The sequence below is a fragment of the Glycine max genome, chromosome 9 (genome assembly GCF_000004515.6).
Source record: "Glycine max cultivar Williams 82 chromosome 9, Glycine_max_v4.0, whole genome shotgun sequence".
NCBI lineage: Eukaryota > Viridiplantae > Streptophyta > Magnoliopsida > Fabales > Fabaceae > Glycine > Glycine max.
Genome location: NC_038245.2, coordinates 43,525,768 through 43,544,376, shown reverse-complemented (window position 1 = coordinate 43,544,376; position 18,609 = coordinate 43,525,768). Strand labels below are relative to the sequence as shown.

General features: G+C 33.4%; 2 protein-coding genes across 2 annotated transcripts; both read left to right on the top strand.

Moving 5' to 3' along the window:
- Nucleotides 1-1,739: 1,739 nt before the first annotated feature.
- On the top strand, nucleotides 1,740-5,386 carry LOC100804809 (ABC transporter G family member STR2). The gene is made up of 3 exons (XM_003533383.3): nucleotides 1,740-2,228; nucleotides 2,817-3,538; nucleotides 4,242-5,386. Exons 1-3 carry the CDS (start codon nucleotides 1,740-1,742, stop codon nucleotides 5,218-5,220), a joined length of 2,190 nt encoding a protein of 729 aa, XP_003533431.1. The 3' UTR covers nucleotides 5,221-5,386.
- Nucleotides 5,387-9,901: 4,515 nt separating this feature from the next.
- SYMRK-BETA (symbiosis receptor kinase SymRK-beta) lies at nucleotides 9,902-18,356 on the top strand. Its single transcript, XM_003534208.5, has 16 exons — nucleotides 9,902-10,150; nucleotides 10,328-10,761; nucleotides 11,066-11,561; nucleotides 12,235-12,704; nucleotides 12,861-13,008; nucleotides 13,450-13,521; nucleotides 13,625-13,693; nucleotides 14,343-14,414; nucleotides 14,528-14,599; nucleotides 14,684-14,859; nucleotides 15,538-15,764; nucleotides 16,114-16,240; nucleotides 16,312-16,380; nucleotides 16,998-17,187; nucleotides 17,640-17,772; nucleotides 17,870-18,356. Exons 2-16 carry the CDS (start codon nucleotides 10,662-10,664, stop codon nucleotides 18,206-18,208), a joined length of 2,760 nt encoding a protein of 919 aa, XP_003534256.1. The 5' UTR covers nucleotides 9,902-10,150; nucleotides 10,328-10,661; the 3' UTR covers nucleotides 18,209-18,356.
- The last annotated feature ends 253 nt before the right edge of the window (nucleotides 18,357-18,609 follow it).

Below are 18,609 nucleotides of genomic sequence, written 5' to 3'. Positions count from 1 at the left end.
CAAAATATTATTGTGTTTTTCCTTTTCTTTTGCCGTCCATTAATTATAGTCATCATCGTATTATATTGTATATTAATCCCTTTCATCTTAATTCCTCAATTGAAGAGTGTCACACCTCTTCTACATATTTACTATTTATGTTATGAATGCATTTGCTGACTTTGGTTTCTAGTATTTATTTGATTTGTCAAGTCAAGAATCACAAGCCAGATTTGTCTAGTCATGGCATTGTGACAAATTCTAAGGTGGAACCCGATTCCTGCGAAGTTAAAAATTCGTCGTTGTGTTTGATATGACTCAAGATACACAAGTTTTTGGCGAAAACATTATCAATATATATTTGTACTCATTTTTTTTTTGGAATATACGTTAATATATGTTATGACAACTCTTTTTAAAACTTGTTAATGAATTTCTTCGGAAAACAAATGCATGTATATACTAACAAATTGCTGTAAAATTTATTAAAATACACTCACTCAAGGCTCACCTATTCTTTAAGAATGAGTATTTTAATTAATAATTTATAATTATGATTATCTTAAAACATATCCAAGATATAACTTATTAAATATGTATTCTTTTTAGAAAATAAGCAAGTGTACGCTAGTAAATATAAGTTAGTGTACTCCAATTTTGACTCAACTCAATTATATTATGATGTACGCGTTAATGCTAAATTGATAAAAAAAAAAAGATAAACTAAGAAATATAATTCTTTAATGAAAAAAATAATAATAGTACATCTATATGTATTAATAAATCATACATTTTTTTTTTTGTTGAATATCAACTATTGATTAATTCATTAAAGATTACTTACTTTATCAGAATCAAGTACATTTTAGTTTTTCACGTGTTTTTATGACAACAAAAGGTTGAAATTAATCAAATTCAAAACATAACTATTTACTAGCTAGGACAATAACTTGTAGATCATCGACCAACAACTATATACAGATCCTGGTTGATTCGGAAGGAAAAGATTCCAGCTAAGAAAATCATACTTCACTGTCGTCCTTCAACATTTGGTTCAACAGTTAATAATGGTAACTTCTGCTTGAAGAGGAACATGGATAAGGATCTTATGCCGATTACTGAGGCACAACGTACGGCTCAATAACTTGGTGAAAAGGATGGTACCATATATAAGGATATATATCATCACTTTTCTAATAAATCTTATTGCATTGTTAAATAGCAATTAATTATTCTAAAAAAAGAATTCGAAAGTAACCCATTTTTGTTTTTTCTAATTAATAGTTGTTCATAAAATCGGTAAGTCCGTTAGTGTTCCACATACGTACAATAATGAACCATATATAAATCCAAAAAGGTAATATTCATAGCTAGGCTTTCTTTACTGAATATTATATACATCACGTATGCATGCTTAATGTAATTAAACGAATATAATCAACCAAGAGCGATGAAGAAAACGAGAAGCCACTTTCACCTTTCGATGGAAACAACCTCAAATGGATTCTTCAATGAAGACAGCATGGTGAACAGCTTTGGAAGCACCATCTTCACCGGCTTCACAAAGTCCTTTTCCCACATGCATTCTTTTCCCTTCTCTTTTAATACATCCTCAATCCTCCACCCCTTCAGTTTCGGAGCCCTTTTGAACAGGCGCTCTACTCTCAACATCTTCTCTAACACTTTGATACCTATCTTCGATTCTTACATATAAAAAAAAAAGTTCATACTGAACTTGTTCACACACCTTAGCCTCAACCATGACTCAAGCCAATGGCCACCATCGTGTTGATCAAACAGTGATTGACATAAAGAAACCGCCGGTGAGCTTCACTGGGGGTCTGGTGTTCGAGTGCCTCACTTACACCGTTACAAAGAAGAAAAAGGTTGAGGGGAAGTGGTCGAATGAAGAGGTGGATTTGCTGCATGATATCACCAGCTATGCACCAAAGGGTTGCATCACTGCAGTGATGGGCCCTAGTGGAGCAGGAAAGTCCACTCTCTTGGATGGCCTTGCTGGGAGGATTGCGAGTGGGAGCCTCAAAGGGAGGGTCTCCTTGGATGGTGCGACTGTGAGTGCAAGCTTGATCAAGAGAACTTCTGCATATATCATGCAGGAAGACAGGCTTTTCCCAATGCTCACCGTCTATGAGACTTTGATGTTTGCTGCTGATTTTCGTCTGGGGCCACTCTCACTTGCTGATAAGAAGCAGAGGGTGGAGAAGCTCATTAACCAGCTTGGCTTATCGGTAAGGGTTTTGATACCACTGAATTAGTCCTCTATGAACTAGAATCTGCTACTAATTAATTGAGTTGCTGTTCAATTGTTCTTAGGAGGTTAATAATTAGTGCTCTAAGGACATTAATTAATGAATTAAAATAAGTAAATATTTATTGTGATCATCAAAGAAGACCACAAAAATAATTATGAAAACATAATTTTATACATCCTGATAAAATATTTAGACCAATGTTTTAAAAACACTTGTTAAGAATAACATTTGCCTTATTCCTAGCCAAGAAAATATTAAAACCTATATGAATTATAGATGTTTTTGGTGGTGTTCTTCATTCAGAATAGAGTTTTACTTTAATAATTTATGCAATAAATTTTTTATTAAATCACAACACTATTCAAACATAGTTAAGATATATACCACCCTCAATGTCCCTTCATTAATTTTGTTAAAAACAAATAGAGTAATGATATACCTATTTGTAGACAACCTTGACATTTGTACTATTCAAACACATAATTAATAATTTTTTTTTTATCATATCATATCATCTATCATATATTATTGTCTCGAAAACATGTTTGTATTTGGATGGAGCAGTCATCTCAAAACACCTACATAGGAGACGAAGGTACAAGAGGAGTCTCCGGCGGAGAGCGGCGTCGGGTTTCAATCGGCGTGGACATCATCCACGGCCCATCCCTCCTCTTCCTGGACGAGCCAACCTCGGGGCTAGACTCCACCAGTGCCCACAGCGTGATCGAGAAAGTGCATGACATCGCCCGCAGCGGTAGCACGGTGATCCTCACCATCCACCAGCCCTCATCCAGAATCCAGCTCCTCCTCGACCACCTTATCATCCTCGCACGCGGCCAGCTCATGTTCCAAGGCTCGCCCCAAGACGTGGCACTCCACCTGAGTCGCATGCCACGCAAAATTCCCAAAGGAGAGAGCCCCATCGAGCTTCTCATTGATGTGATTCAAGAGTATGACCAGTCTGAGGTTGGAGTTGAAGCACTTGCTGAGTTTGCACGCACTGGAGTGAAGCCACCTCCTTTGTCTGAACAACTACACTCTCTGTCTTCTGTTGCACCCTCACCTGCTCCGTCCTCGCACCTTGGCCATAGGTATGGGGAGAAATCTCAGGACTTTTCTTACTCGTCGCAAGTGAGTAGAAGGGTCGTGGATGATTTTGATCACAGTCTCAGAAGTCCCTATAACAACAATACATCAATGTCGTGGAGCACTGGGAATAGTGCGGCGTTTTTGAAATTCACTCCTTCGCGGCTTAAGAATGATCACAAGCTGCAGAATACCGCAAGGTAATTGACTAGACCATTTATTCAACATTGTTTTATATGAGAACTTAGATGGCTATCTTATTAGTAGGGCCCAACCAGTAATTACTGAAACCTAAATCAAAACTTAAGAGATTTTCTTTTTTATAGTTATATATTAGATTTTTTGTGCAATAATATGTGACTTTTGTTTAGTGGTGATATTTTGACATCCCAGTATTTCACACATCTTATCAATAACTTTTATTTTTTTCTATCTTTTTTTATTATATCATATTATCTATTATAGCTCTATTTTCTTTTTCATTAGGTATCTATTAGTATTTGAGTGTCATAATATATTTTTCCTTTTTTGTTAACATTGTGACTTTTTTTATTTTATAAAACTAATAAAAATTATTTTTTTTATTAGTGAGTTTAAAACTTAAATTTCAATTATTTTATCCTCATATCACTGAGATTTAATGATGATAAGTAAATGGATTGTCAAGTTCGTTATTATATTATTCAAAGCAGAAACTAAAATCAAAAGAAAAAAAAATTATATGGACAGAAACAAATAAAAAATCTTTGAAGGATTAAAACATAAAATGAGATATTTTGGTTTAACACAAAATGAGATATTTTATAGAAACCAAAATGTTAATTAAGCCTTTAATTAATTAATTTATGTCCTAAAATTTTTTATGTTCTTGTTATTCTTAATCATTTGTGTGATACGCAGAAGCAATGCTTCACCTGGCTACTACACATACTCGAGTGAAATCCTCCAAGCCACTCCAACACCCCATAGCAGTGACTACACAGTGAATGAGAATGACTACATCACTGCCTCAAACGCCACACACGAACACCTTGGCCCAAAGTTTGCAAATTCCTACATAGGAGAGATTTGGATCCTTATGCGTCGCAACTTCATAAACATAAGGCGCACCCCTGAACTCTTCCTTTCAAGACTCATGGTTCTCACCTTCATGGGCATCATGATGGCCACAATGTTCTTCAAGCCAAAAGAAACATTGCAAGGAATCACCAACCGCCTCAGCTTCTTCATCTTCACAGTGTGCCTCTTCTTCTTCTCTTCCAACGACGCCGTCCCGGCCTTCATCCAAGAAAGGTTCATCTTCATAAGGGAAACCTCTCACAACGCCTATAGAGCTTCCACTTACACCATTGCAGGCATAATCACTCACATGCCATTCATTCTTCTCCAAGCAACTTCTTATGCTGTCATTGTTTGGTTTGCCCTAAAACTTCGAGGCCCTTTTCTTTACTTCTTGCTTGTTCTCTTCGTTTCTCTTCTTTCAACCAATTCATTTGTTGTGTTTGTGAGCTCAGTTGTTCCAAATTACATCCTTGGTTATGCTGTGGTTATTGCCTTCACTGCCTTGTTCTTCTTGTTCTGTGGATACTTCTTAAACAGCCAGGACATTCCCCATTTTTGGCGTTGGATGAACAAAATTTCAACCATGACGTACCCTTATGAGGGGCTCTTGATGAACCAGTATCAGACCAATGATACCTTTGGGTTTGGGTATCTTGATGGTGCAGCCATTACTGGTTTTGATATCTTGAAAAGTCTACATATTGACATTCTTGAACGTAGGAAGAGGACAATTGTGCTTATAATGTTTGGTTGGGCTGTGCTATATAGGGTTTTGTTTTACTTGGTCCTTCGTTTTGCATCAAAAAACCAGAGGTCGTAGTGAACTATACATATATAAGGGAATGTGTGTCAGTTAGTTAACCATTTGATTTGTTTTGCACTGCCAAACAATATTGTTTTATGCTGGAGGAACTGTTAAATATGTTGCTTCGTCATTGTTATATTTTGCATCAAGCTTTTTAAATTGTATAATAAAATTTGATGGATTTTTTACCTGATAAATTAAGAGTTCAATTTCTATACACTTACAAGTGTATTAGTGTAAAAAGTTTTATCTGTCAACTAAAAGTAATCATGATTTTTAAGACAGATATTTAAAAGGTTAACCAATTTTTGAATTGAAATAGTAGTGTTAAAAGTGTAAATCAAGGATCTAGAGAAAGACTTTTAACAAATCACAGTTTCAGTGATTGAATTTGTTATCTGCAAAGAATGAAGGGAAAAAAAGACTTATTAATAATGATCTGGCTTCATTCAAGGGAAAAGCGGTGCTGATATGGGTAGCAGAACTATATATCCACCGGAAGGGTAGAAGTTTCTATAAATGATTGTGTTGTACTGCATGTGTTTGAGTTTATGGCAATCTGTGAACTTCCTAATCCAATGCTTAAAATCTTTTTTAAGTTGGATTTTCATAAAACAGTATTTTAATTAAAGTATAATTTACTTTTAATCTAATGAGTGTATCATACACTACCATTTACTCTAAAATAAGTGTCGTTTTTGTTTTCCACATATTAAAAAAAAAATAAGTAAATGAAAAAGAACAATGAGAAAAAGAGTTATACAAATCATATAAATTTATTAAATTTTAAAATAATTATCTTAAAATAATTCAAACAATAATTTATAATTAAATAAAAATATAAAACTTACACTTTCATTGTATAAACATTAAACTTTTTTTTTTATAAAATTAATGTTATTAAATAGATGAAATAGAGTAGTGTTAGACTTAGGGAAAAAAAGTTATACTTATCATGTAAAAAGTTTTAATCACAATTTATTATATAGGATAAGTTTATTAACTTTTAAAATAATTATCTTAAATTAATTCATACAATGATTTGTAATTAGATGAAAGTTATTATATAAATATTGAACTCTTAGAATTATATTGAAAAATTAAAGTAAAACTTATTAAATATATCATTAATAAAAAAATTAATATTATTCTGAAATAGTTTTTATTTCTAAATATTATTCATCATTAGGTGTACAAAATTTTCCGTCACGCCTCAAGTCTATTATGTAATTCGAGCCCCTATGGATATAAAATGGAAAAATATGAACTTTCACCATGGGGTAATTGGGGCGGAGGAAAAGAAAATAAGAAGGAAAAATAAATTAGGATAAAGATTGTGTTTATAGAAAAGAAATGGTGGAGCTAGCAATATAAGAAAAGAAGAGAAGAAAAAAAAAATGAGAAATATAAATTGGAATTTGTTAGTTGAGTGATGAAAATAAGTGGAGAGAATAACAAAATCCACTCAATTTTATATTTTGCACAAATGTGATGGATGAGCAGTGGCCAACTGTATGTAGTACATAATTTATGATAATTTTTTACTATTGGTTAAAAAAACACTACAGTACGTAAAAAAATCCCAAAGATTATGAATATTAATTCAATTTCCATCTTTTAAAAAAAATCAATTTCATAATCTTCGGATTTCCGGTTGACGTAATATAAAACAATTAATGCTGAGTAGATAATTCCAATTAGATTGACTTATTAGAGATTAATCGAATGCTTTCTTTTTTATGACCATTATATTGGTTGATGAGTGATTATTAGTTGATTATGATAAAATATTTCCTTATATATATATATATATCCGAAAGGTCTTCTACCAGTTATCGTTCGAACTGCCAAGTGCCTGCTGGATGATTTTATTTTTTTTAGAGGTCAAGTTTGGCCCTATAATAAATCTTTAGGCCATATGTATTATTAGCAGACAAAGCTTAATAGAGAAATATGCTAGTAAATCCATTGGAAGTATCAAATTCGCTTTGTCGGGTATAGGCAAGCCAACTTGATTTCATCATTATGATATAGTAATATTTAAATACTTAAGCCAATATGTATAATATATATACACAATGAGGAAAACCTTTAATTATACCGAAAAGGCTAATTTAACAAGAGTTTATCCAAGACGATTTATTAATAAATGTCACCATGGATTATTAGCATTTAAATATGTAGGTTAGTTCAAAATACCAGGAAATTGAATTGCACTGATTTAATGTTCATTATTTTAATTTTTTTTATTAGAATCAAGGATTTAACCAACCTCGATCTGTTTCCACTAACAAATTCTTACAGTCATAAGCAATTGATCTGAAACATTTTAAGGTAGACAGAGTTTCATCCTTTTTTATAGATATGGTAATGGCTGGTGGCCTCCTTGAGAGGAGCACCCTCCGAATTGAAGTCCCTATAAAAAGATTTTTAAATTCTAGTTCTTAATTTAGTATTTTACATTCTGTATTTTGAAATTAAAATTTCAAGATTCTTTAAATATTTAGAAACGAAGTCTTTTAGCATGAAACATGTAAATACTTTTAAAATTACCCTTTCTCCTTTAGAATGATTTATTCAAACGGATCCTAAGGTTTCTAAATTAAGCATAGATTCAAGATATTTATACTTAAAGAGAAATATTAGGAACATTCCGTCTAACACTTGTTTATCCAAAAAAACTCTTTCTAACATTCTTTTTCCAACACTATCTACATAGATTGTAGAAATTTATTCAAAATTATCAAATTTGATGGGTCTCAAGCTTAATTAATCATAAATAATTAAGCATTATAATAACTTTGCTAGCCAGATGTAGTTAGTAGGCATGATGACGACTGCATCAAAATTTTGTAACTTAAAACATTAATTGAATCCTTTAACCAGCTTTCAAAATTACCGGCAATATATTAATATTTTCTATGCAACTTGTTGCTCTGACTAATACTATATGTAGGTAACACAATCTTTACTTTTTCTTCTTTGACACAGAATAAATTTATATTGGTATAAACAGATCTGCTTATACGCATGCTATGGGCTTTGCCAAGCAAAATGTTATATGTCAGTCAGGCATATCAACATCTATCCTTTCTGTATCTACAATGCCTTCCAATAATATGGATTTATATGCCTTTAGATAGATAAAATTAGAAAAATGAGAAAAACAATGAGATTACCGGAATATGAAAAACGCATTTACTAAACTGAGTTATAAATTACCTTAAAAAAATCCGAGTTATAAATTTTAACAGCCAATGGTTGTTGGAATTTTTTTTAATTAGTAGAAAAAGGGATTGGTCAGTACCAGATAATTAATGGGTGTAACTTATTGAAAAATGCTAATTAGTGTCTTAAGGAATAAAATATGTACATTAAATTTTCATTAAAAATTGATATGAACACATATTTATTGTGATTTTTAATAAAAAATTATTTTTGAATTCCTTAAAATAACTTATTAATTAGAATCGAATTTCATAAATCAATTATCATTTCCAATTAAATATGGCACTCGGTTTCCTCAACGTGATAGCCACTCCAATCCTTGCAGCCTGAGGACATTGTTTTCAACCATTTTCTATTCTTTTATATATTTGACAAGACTACAGATATAACCCTGCCAATATTACACGTAAAGTACTAAACCTGCTACATTCACCGTCTTTAGTTCTGCGTTAGAACTTTATAACTAGCTAGTGTGTTACGGGTTTGGTTTCACGTTTTAGTTATAATTTTTTACGTTTTAATGTGATTTTAGAAGCTAATAATTGTTACTTTCACATCTCAAACGTGATTCTTCCATTTTTAATAAGTTTTCAAGCACTCTAAACGTGGATAAAAAATATGAGAAATCAAAAGCGAATATATATTGCTTCTCCTTGAACATAGATATTGAATGAGAAATTTACTGACGCGACACACTCCCAAACATGCACTCAACTTGAAATAGAGAAGAGGAAGAATAACTTAAACTATGATTGATACTATTAAGCTAAAAAATACTTATATCTACATTCTAATTTACCTTCACGTATCCTACCACATAACCACCTGATTTAATCCTTGCACATTACAACAAATTTAATCATGATAATATTGTGTGCACACAGTTGACCATCTGACTTTTGACTCAATATGTATATTTTTAAATCAATATATCTATCCAACAACCTCAAACACAAATGGGAGTGGATGCTAATCACATTTTTTTCTATCTAAATAATTAATGAAAATTATGTTGATAATTAAGGAATAATGAATAGGCTGTAGTATGGAGTCTGCTTTCTAATCCTTTTGGAGTGTTCTTTTTATATAACTATTAAGCTATATATGAGATTAGGTAAACAATTATATTGACCAGAAATTCTGCTAAACTTTGATAGATGGATGTTAATTTAATTTGTAAAGTAATTTTCAGTCTGTTCACGCTGAACAGTTAGGCTAGTACTACAAGTATGTGAAGGGGTTACCTGCTCTTTTGGGGTTTCCTTGAGCCACTTCCTCTTAATACTTGGTTTCAAAATTTTATCTAAGCAAAATATTATACAAAATATGAAAAAGGAATAATTGGTGTGATGATAGTGCTAGGCATGAGAATGAACAGTCTCAGCTTTGAAGTTCTTCACAATTCCATAATTTAGTTATATTTTGTTTGAATTTTGCCCTTATAAACTTCATTACCTACATAAAGCGAAATCAGAAACATGAGACTCTCACACTAATGCTCATAACCATTAGTATAAAAAATGCATAGGTCAACATTAGTGGAAAGCTAAGTTTACAAATATATAATAAATATCTTCAACGATACGTCACCAACTATTGCTACGTATGTTATACCAGAAAAGTTCAAATTTGTTCCAAGATACCACTCTTTATTTTGATCATGTAGCATCCATGGTTTCAAATGAGAGGGAGGAAGGCAGAAGAAGACGAAGTACTGGTCTGTCCAATTATTATGAACCATATCAATATTAAATACACACAATTAAGCAACCACCACCACCACACCATGAAAAATAATGCATAGCGTCAATAAAATATAAAACTATAAAAGAAATAATTAACAATGGATTTATACTAATTCAATTTCCTTACTCGTCTTCCATCTCTTTCCTAGCTACTACCTCCTGCAGTTTCCAGGCTTGAAGTCAAACCCCTATATTTCTCAAGGATATTTGTTCTTCTAATTCTCCATCCAATTCAGCACTTTTGCAAAATGGCTTCAAATTCTTATACAAGGGAAAGGTTCTCAAAATTATAAGGTTGACCAAGATTTCTTTCATTTTTCCCCATAATCTGAGATATAGGGAAACTCAAGAGTGTTGGTGATCAAGGCAGAGATAGAAATGGAATTCAGAACAAATTTTATGGAACTAGGAGGAAGATGAAGTATTAACTAGTTGGCATGATTCAAGTTTTACAGCCCAATGGGGTAACCTCTCTCTCAGATTATGATGGAGTTACCAGATATTTGGATATTAAGACTGGTTGTGGCATGTGTTTTTTGTCTGCATATATTTATCAGATCGGCTTCTGGCTATGCAACTGAAGGTTAGTAACTTCATACTATAATAGTTTTAGATCAGTATTTCTATTACTAGATTTATTTTCCAATAATTATAGTGAGTTTTTTTTAATATAAACTCAAGGTCTACTTATGATCATAGTTAAAATGGGGGAAAAAAAAAGAAACTTCTTTGTGATGATGCAGAAATAGAATTTGTTAGTTTCGTACTTTCAATACTGAGAATCTTGAAACCACTTCACACTTGCTTTTCTTTGATGTTGCTCAAATTCTTTAAGAGAAAATCCATTTTATACAAGATAAACATAATCTGTGAATTTTTTTGTGTAGGGTTTGAAAACATAGCATGCTGTGCTGATTCAAATTATACAGATCCGCAAACCACCTTAAATTACACAACAGATTACAGATGGTTCCCTGATAAAGGAAGTTGCAGAAGAACTAAAGATGTGTTAAATGAAAAAGTTCGACTGTTTTTTGTAGATGAAGGAAAGAGATGTTACAATTTGTCAACAATTAAGAATAAAGTATATCTGATAAGGGGCACATTTCCATTCAACGGTGTAAATTCTTCCTTTAATGTTTCAATTGGGGTCACACAATTAGGTGCAGTGAGATCATCCGGGCTCCAGGACTTGGAGATTGAGGGAGTTTTCAGGGCTGCCAAAGACTACATAGACATATGCTTAGTGAAGGGAGAAGTGGATCCCTTGATTTCTCATATTGAATTAAGGCCATTGCCTGAAGAGTATCTACATGACTTGCCTGCCAGTGTTTTAAAACTGATAAGCAGAAATAGTCTTTGGGGCTCAAAAGATGAAATCAGGTATGTGATATACTTTATTTTGAGGTGAATTCTACCCCCATTTTTCAAAGAAGTGTATCTCCTAGAAATCTACAAGGCTTAGGGACTATCACTTTATGGTTTTTAAGGAAGCATCATATTCATACATAGTATAGATGTTAAATATAACATCAACATACAAGACTTAGGGACTAACAAAAAACATTTGCTGATAAAAAACAACATTGAGGGGATATATAATTGCAATTTGTGTTATGCTTGCTTGGACATATTTTAGACAGAACCAATTTGAGCAGCATGATCCTTGAATCATACCTACAAAAGCATGAGATAACCTATGCTTCACCATAAAAGAAAGAACAGTAAAATGCATGCACACCTTTATGTCCAACTTTTTTCTTTATTGCATCTAAATTAAAATAATAACAAATAAAGAAACAAGAAGCCAGGATTCGAGAATTTATCACTCAATCCATTATAATGTGACTTACAAGAATTACTGTTGCCACTTTGTTCTGGATACCATCAATGGTGCAAACTGCAAAAAGGATGTCAATGAGGTGTATCCTTAGTTTTTCGTTGAAGTGATGTGTGCTTAGTGTTTGGTCTATTAAATTTTTTTTGCTTCTCTGATGCCATGGACCATGTACATGTACAAAAAGGTCTTATAATATGGCTACTTACCAAATTTTAGGTTCCCAACTGACCCAAGTGATAGAATCTGGAAAGCAACTTCAAGTCCATCATCTGCTCTTCTAGTGTCTTCCAATGTCAGCAATTTTGACCTCAAATCCAATGTGACACCACCTCTACAAGTCCTACAAACGGCTCTTACCCACCCTGAGCGATTACAGTTCATGCACAGTGGCATTGATACGGAGGATAATGAATATCGTGTATTTCTCTACTTCCTTGAATTAAATAGCACTGTCAAAGCAGGCAAAAGGGTGTTTGACATCTATGTTAATGGTGAGATTAAAAAGGAGAGATTTGATATATTGGCTGAAGGGTCCAACTATACATACACTGTCTTGAACGTTTCAGCAAATGGATTACTTAATCTAACCTTGGTCAAGGCCTCAGGAGCTGAGTTTGGACCCCTTTTGAATGCTTATGAGATCCTGCAGATGCGATCATGGATTGAAGAGACCAACCACAAAGATGGTAAGTGTGTCTGTGTCACATTTAGCTGTTTTACATTCCATTTTTGTATTCATTTCTGCACTTAAATTTGCAGTAAGGATGAATTTTAAAATGTAAACAATCTTCAATCTCTCTCTCTCTCTCTCTCTCTTACACAAACGATTTTTACTTCTTTAGTGGAAGTGATTCAGAAGATTAAAGAAGAAGTGTTGTTGCAAAATCAAGGCAATAAAGCACTAGAGAGTTGGACTGGAGACCCTTGTTTTTTCCCCTGGCAAGGAATAACATGTGACAGTTCAAATGGTTCGTCTGTTATCACTAAGCTGTAAGTCCTTCAATCCTTGTTAAAATACTGCCACAGCCCACAAGACTCAGATTATGGCTTTAATGGCCCAACATTAGATGGTCATGGTGCAAATGAAAAGTGACTCCAGGTGAATTTTACCCACAATGTTAGTGATTTGAAGCCTGAAGGGATTCAAAAACTCTCAGCTGAGAGTTTTTGGAGAAAAGACAGATTTTTCCTTCAACAAATACTTCCCCAAACAAGCACTTAGTCTCACAACTACGTTTATGAGACTACCTAGTCAATGACTAAAATATGTAATGGCTTAAATTCATCGATACATGATTTAATCAACCAATTAACTTTTTCTAGCTAAGCAGGTTTTTCTATAGATAAATCAAATCTTTTCTTTATGTGCTCACTCCCTTTTTCATAAGCTGTTTATTACTTATCTAAATTTTTTTATTTATTTATTTCCAGGGATCTGTCTGCACATAATTTCAAAGGACCAATTCCTCCCAGTATCACTGAGATGATCAACTTAAAACTACTGTATTACCTTCAAAACTCTTGTTCAAATGCTTCTGCATTTATTTTTGGTGGATAAATTAGGACTCTGTTTCATGGATTGATGTAATTATTTGGTTATTTGCAGGAACCTGAGCCACAACAATTTCGATGGTTATATCCCCTCATTTCCACTGTCCTCCTTGTTAATATCAATGTAATTATCCCTTCTAATGTTTGTTTAGCTATGATTCTGGATGGCACACTATGAATTATAGTACTTCTATTATACTTGTTAATGTTATCATAAACAATAAGTGGAAGTATTATGACACTTAATTACTTAATAGAATTGTGAGCAAGCTTCACTGTTACATAGGCCAACAAGAATTTACCTCAAATTTGATTTAGACAGATGCTAAAAATTGCATGATTTTATAAACAAGTTCCAAACCTTCATTCTCCTTCTTGAAGCAATGAAGAAGCATAACTGTGCAGTATTACATGGATTGAGTATCCTATACACATATGGGCATAACCTGATTAGAGCTACCATTTATCCTATGCACAACTCTATAGCATCACGTCAGTAACAAGAGTTAGAAAATATCAATGCATTAAGCATTATCTATGATTTTCATGTGCATCCTAACCCTTATTTGTCTATGACACCTTAGTAGGTGCAGATATGTCTTGGTGTGCAATGTCCGTGTGAATAATACTTGGAAAGATATATATTGCTCTTGTTTCTTCCTTTCTTCACTTAGATTCAAATCATAAAAAAATTTCTTACTGTTACTAGTGTCATCAAGAAAACTACCACTGAAACTTTTTCAAATGTTGATTGATTTAACTTTAATGAGCAGAGATCTGAGCTACAATAATCTTATGGGATCACTTCCAGAATCAATTGTCTCACTGCCACATTTAAAATCGTTGTAAGTATTTATGTGTTGGCATTCTATTTCATCTATACCAGGAAGCCACTTTTAATTATTTCATTTTTTAATATACTTTCTACAAATTTAGCTTGTATTCTATTCATTTATAGGTATTTTGGCTGCAACAAACGCATGAGCGAAGGAGGTCCAGCAAATTTGAACAGTTCACTAATCAATACTGAGTATGATACTCTCTTTGAAACGAAACAACAAAAGCTTTAAAAAGTAAAGCATAATTTGATTTCTTATTAACATTACTATTTCAGCTACGGAAGATGCAAAGGAAAAGAACCTAGATTTGGACAAGTATTCGTCATTGGTGCTATTACATGTGGATCACTTTTGATTGCTTTGGCCGTTGGAATCATTTTTGTTTGCCGCTATAGACAAAAGTTGATTCCATGGGAAGGATTTGGTGGAAAGAACTACATAATGGAAACAAGTAGGCATTTTGTCTTCTTCAATCCTTGATATCCTATGTGTTTCTGCATTCTAAAACAATATATTTTCTTTTAAGATTAACAAACAAAAATATACTCACTTCATTCTTTAAATACAATCTCAGATCATAAGATATTAAGATCAATAGTCTTGAAAGTTATCATCTTTATCATAGTAGGTGGTTTTCCATTCATATTGAATTAGTGTTAAACTTCTATTGGCTTCAAAAAACATGCAAGATAAATATGAATGAGCTTCTGTTGTTCTACAGAAAGGTTGAAGGAGCCATACATCTTTAAATTGCATTATCCTTCACTATTTTATATCACCATAGCCTCTGTTCCCAACATCAATTCCATTTTTCTTCTAGATTCGCTTGTAACCCATGCACATAACTAGAGCAAACTTAGGGTTAAGCTATCATTTCAGTCAGGAACTCGCTCATAATGTTTTGTTGTGTTTAATTATGAAAGTAATGAGGGGGGAAATCTATTTGAAAATTAACATATCTTGTGCAAATTTCTGCATAAATGACTTACAATTTTGCATGCCATACCTGTGCACTTTGAAGTTTGAACTACTAGTAACAAAAATTTTAAGGATGACATTGCTATCAATGTGTCATGTAGGTTTTGTTCAATCTAAACTGAATGAAATAATTTTCTACAAAAACATGCAGATGTAATATTCTCTTTGCCAAGCAAAGATGATTTCTTAATAAAGTCTGTATCAATTCAAACATTCACTTTGGAAGATATTGAGGTGGCCACAGAAAGGTACAAAACTTTGATTGGGGAAGGAGGATTTGGTTCTGTTTACCGTGGCACCCTAAACAACAGTCAAGAAGTGGCAGTGAAAGTCCGGTCAGCCACATCAACTCAAGGAACTCGAGAATTTGATAATGAGGTACAAATACAATATGCATTTTTACTTTATTAGATTAACAAAGCTCCCATGAAATGTTCTTAATTAAAAAAAATTAGGGTGCAGGAGTAATTTAATTAGTGACAAAAGGAGAATATCTTATATTCAAAAGTTCCCATGAAATGTTCCTAACTAAATTTTTTTAGGCTGCAAGAGTAATTCAAAAGCTGATGTTTGCATCCTGGCAAATGCTAAAGAAGAATATAAGATATTGTCCTTTTGTCACTACAACCACCGCTCTTACATTCCCCAAGCCCTCTTCATTTAAATTTTAGCAATGGCCTACTTTTCCACCTCATACCATCTGACCAGTCTGTGATGTATCTTGCAGCTAAACCTACTTTCAGCAATACAGCATGAGAACCTGGTGCCTCTTCTTGGTTACTGTAATGAAAATGATCAACAAATTCTTGTGTATCCTTTCATGTCCAATGGTTCTTTGCAAGATAGACTCTATGGTAAGCATTCCAAAATCCTTTCAGCTTATTTTTTTCGTACCCATTAATTCTAAAATTCAACTTTACAACAGGGGAACCTGCAAAGAGAAAAATATTAGACTGGCCAACTAGACTGTCTATTGCTCTTGGTGCAGCTCGAGGTAAGTAATATGGTGCTTTTATTTTTACTAAGCTGCAGCAAATTTACCTAATCAACATATAATCTTGAATCCTATCAGGAAGGAGAATAAAATAAGAGGCATGCTGATTTCTCTAATGAATAAAAAGACTTGAGGAAGTCATAAGCAAAGTGACGAGGCTTATTGATTGACAATGATGGGGCAAATCATATTGGCTTCTACTTTATAGTTTATAGTGTTTAAGATGGAGATGTTTGAGGGGGGAATACTGGAACAATATGATAAATCACATGCACTTCATAATAGTACTTTCAGACCTAACGACAACACTTTGAATACACTCTTCAACAATTGCTGCTTCAATTTCCTTCAAGCAATTTCTTAATTTTTGTTTTAATAATATTTTGGTGTTATTGACACTGTTTAGTGTGGAGGTTACACTTTCGGACCCAATTTCTGAAAATGCTTCTATTGGTTCATCATGGATCTACTTTGATAAAAACGAGAAACATGGCGTGATGCATACTTAATTTTCTTCACAAGCTTAACTTAGTCACTGACCTAACTGTCTTCATTACAATTTTCATCTATAACATGTTGCAGAAGATAGACTGCTAACAAATTTTCTGATTAAGCAGGTTTGGCATATCTTCACACATTTCCAGGGCGTTCAGTAATACACAGGGACGTGAAATCAAGTAATATACTTCTAGATCATAGCATGTGTGCTAAGGTTGCCGATTTTGGTTTCTCAAAGTATGCTCCTCAGGAAGGAGACAGTAATGTTTCCCTTGAAGTAAGAGGAACTGCAGGGTACCTGGATCCTGAGTAAGTGGACATCTTGGATCATGTCTTAACCAGAACTTCTCATACTGCTTTTCTCCACTTTGAGCAAAAGATTTATTACACTTCCCACATAAAGGTTTCTAGGAATCAATTAATCATCTTCAAATAAGAAAACCCTAAAAAACAAAAAATCATATGCAAAATGATTACCCAGACTTTCACCACATTGTTTGTGTCATTGAGGCACTGTCAATCATAGAGATTAAAGAAATGTTTCTGATTATATTTCCTTTATGATTTGTATATTTATTTATGAACAAACAGAAACCAGACTGTTCTATATATATCAGTAACTACAAATTACAAGGGATAATTATCTAATTGAATTCAGACAAGATGATCTGAACACTCATACTCCTATATGTTTCCTGTGTTACAGAATGTAACTATGATCTGAACAACTTTCAAAATAGCTAAAATTTATCCCCATGCAGGTACTACAAAACCCAGCAATTATCTGAGAAGAGTGATGTCTTCAGCTTTGGCGTGGTTTTACTTGAAATTGTGAGTGGCAGGGAACCTCTCGACATAAAGAGACCCCGGAATGAGTGGAGCTTGGTTGAATGGGTATGGTCCATGCCCCATTTTTTTAATTTATTTTACTGGATTATACTAAATCACATTTTGTTCACGTCACTAAGAATTAACTTTGCTTGCATTGCAGGCTAAGCCATACGTTCGAGCATCAAAGATGGATGAAATTGTGGATCCTGGCATCAAGGGAGGATACCATGCAGAGGCAATGTGGAGAGTGGTGGAAGTAGCACTGCATTGTCTTGAACCCTTCTCAGCATATAGACCAAACATGGTTGACATTGTGCGCGAGTTAGAGGATGCTCTCATCATAGAAAACAATGCATCAGAATACATGAAGTCCATAGACAGCCTTGGAGGATCCAACCGTTACTCTATTGTCATAGAGAAAAGGGTGCTGCCCTCAACTTCATCAACAGCAGAATCAACCATCACCACCCAAGCCTTATCCCATCCACAGCCAAGATAGCAAATGGGTGAAAATGGAATTCTTTTCATTCGTTTTTTATAACTGATTTAGTCATGATACATTTCAAATAGTAAAGGAGAAAATACTACTCGTTTTTGTGATTGTTCTGTCATCCACTATGCATCTTGAAACTAATCTCTCTTGCTCAGCCTCATTTTTATGAGTAATAAATTGGCTCAAATGCAAAAGTCCAAACTTGACTGGTAAAATTTGCGTAAACAAAATTGATTGTGATTTAAACTTGAGACAGTTCCAACCGTGCATTCTACAAAGCTATAGACACATTGGTTGGACTTGGACTAATTCCACAAAGCAGGACGAACAGCTCTAAGTTTGTGAGGAATATTCTAATTCCAGCCTAACAATTATTAAGAAGTCCTTTATCTGTTTTTGTTTGGGGG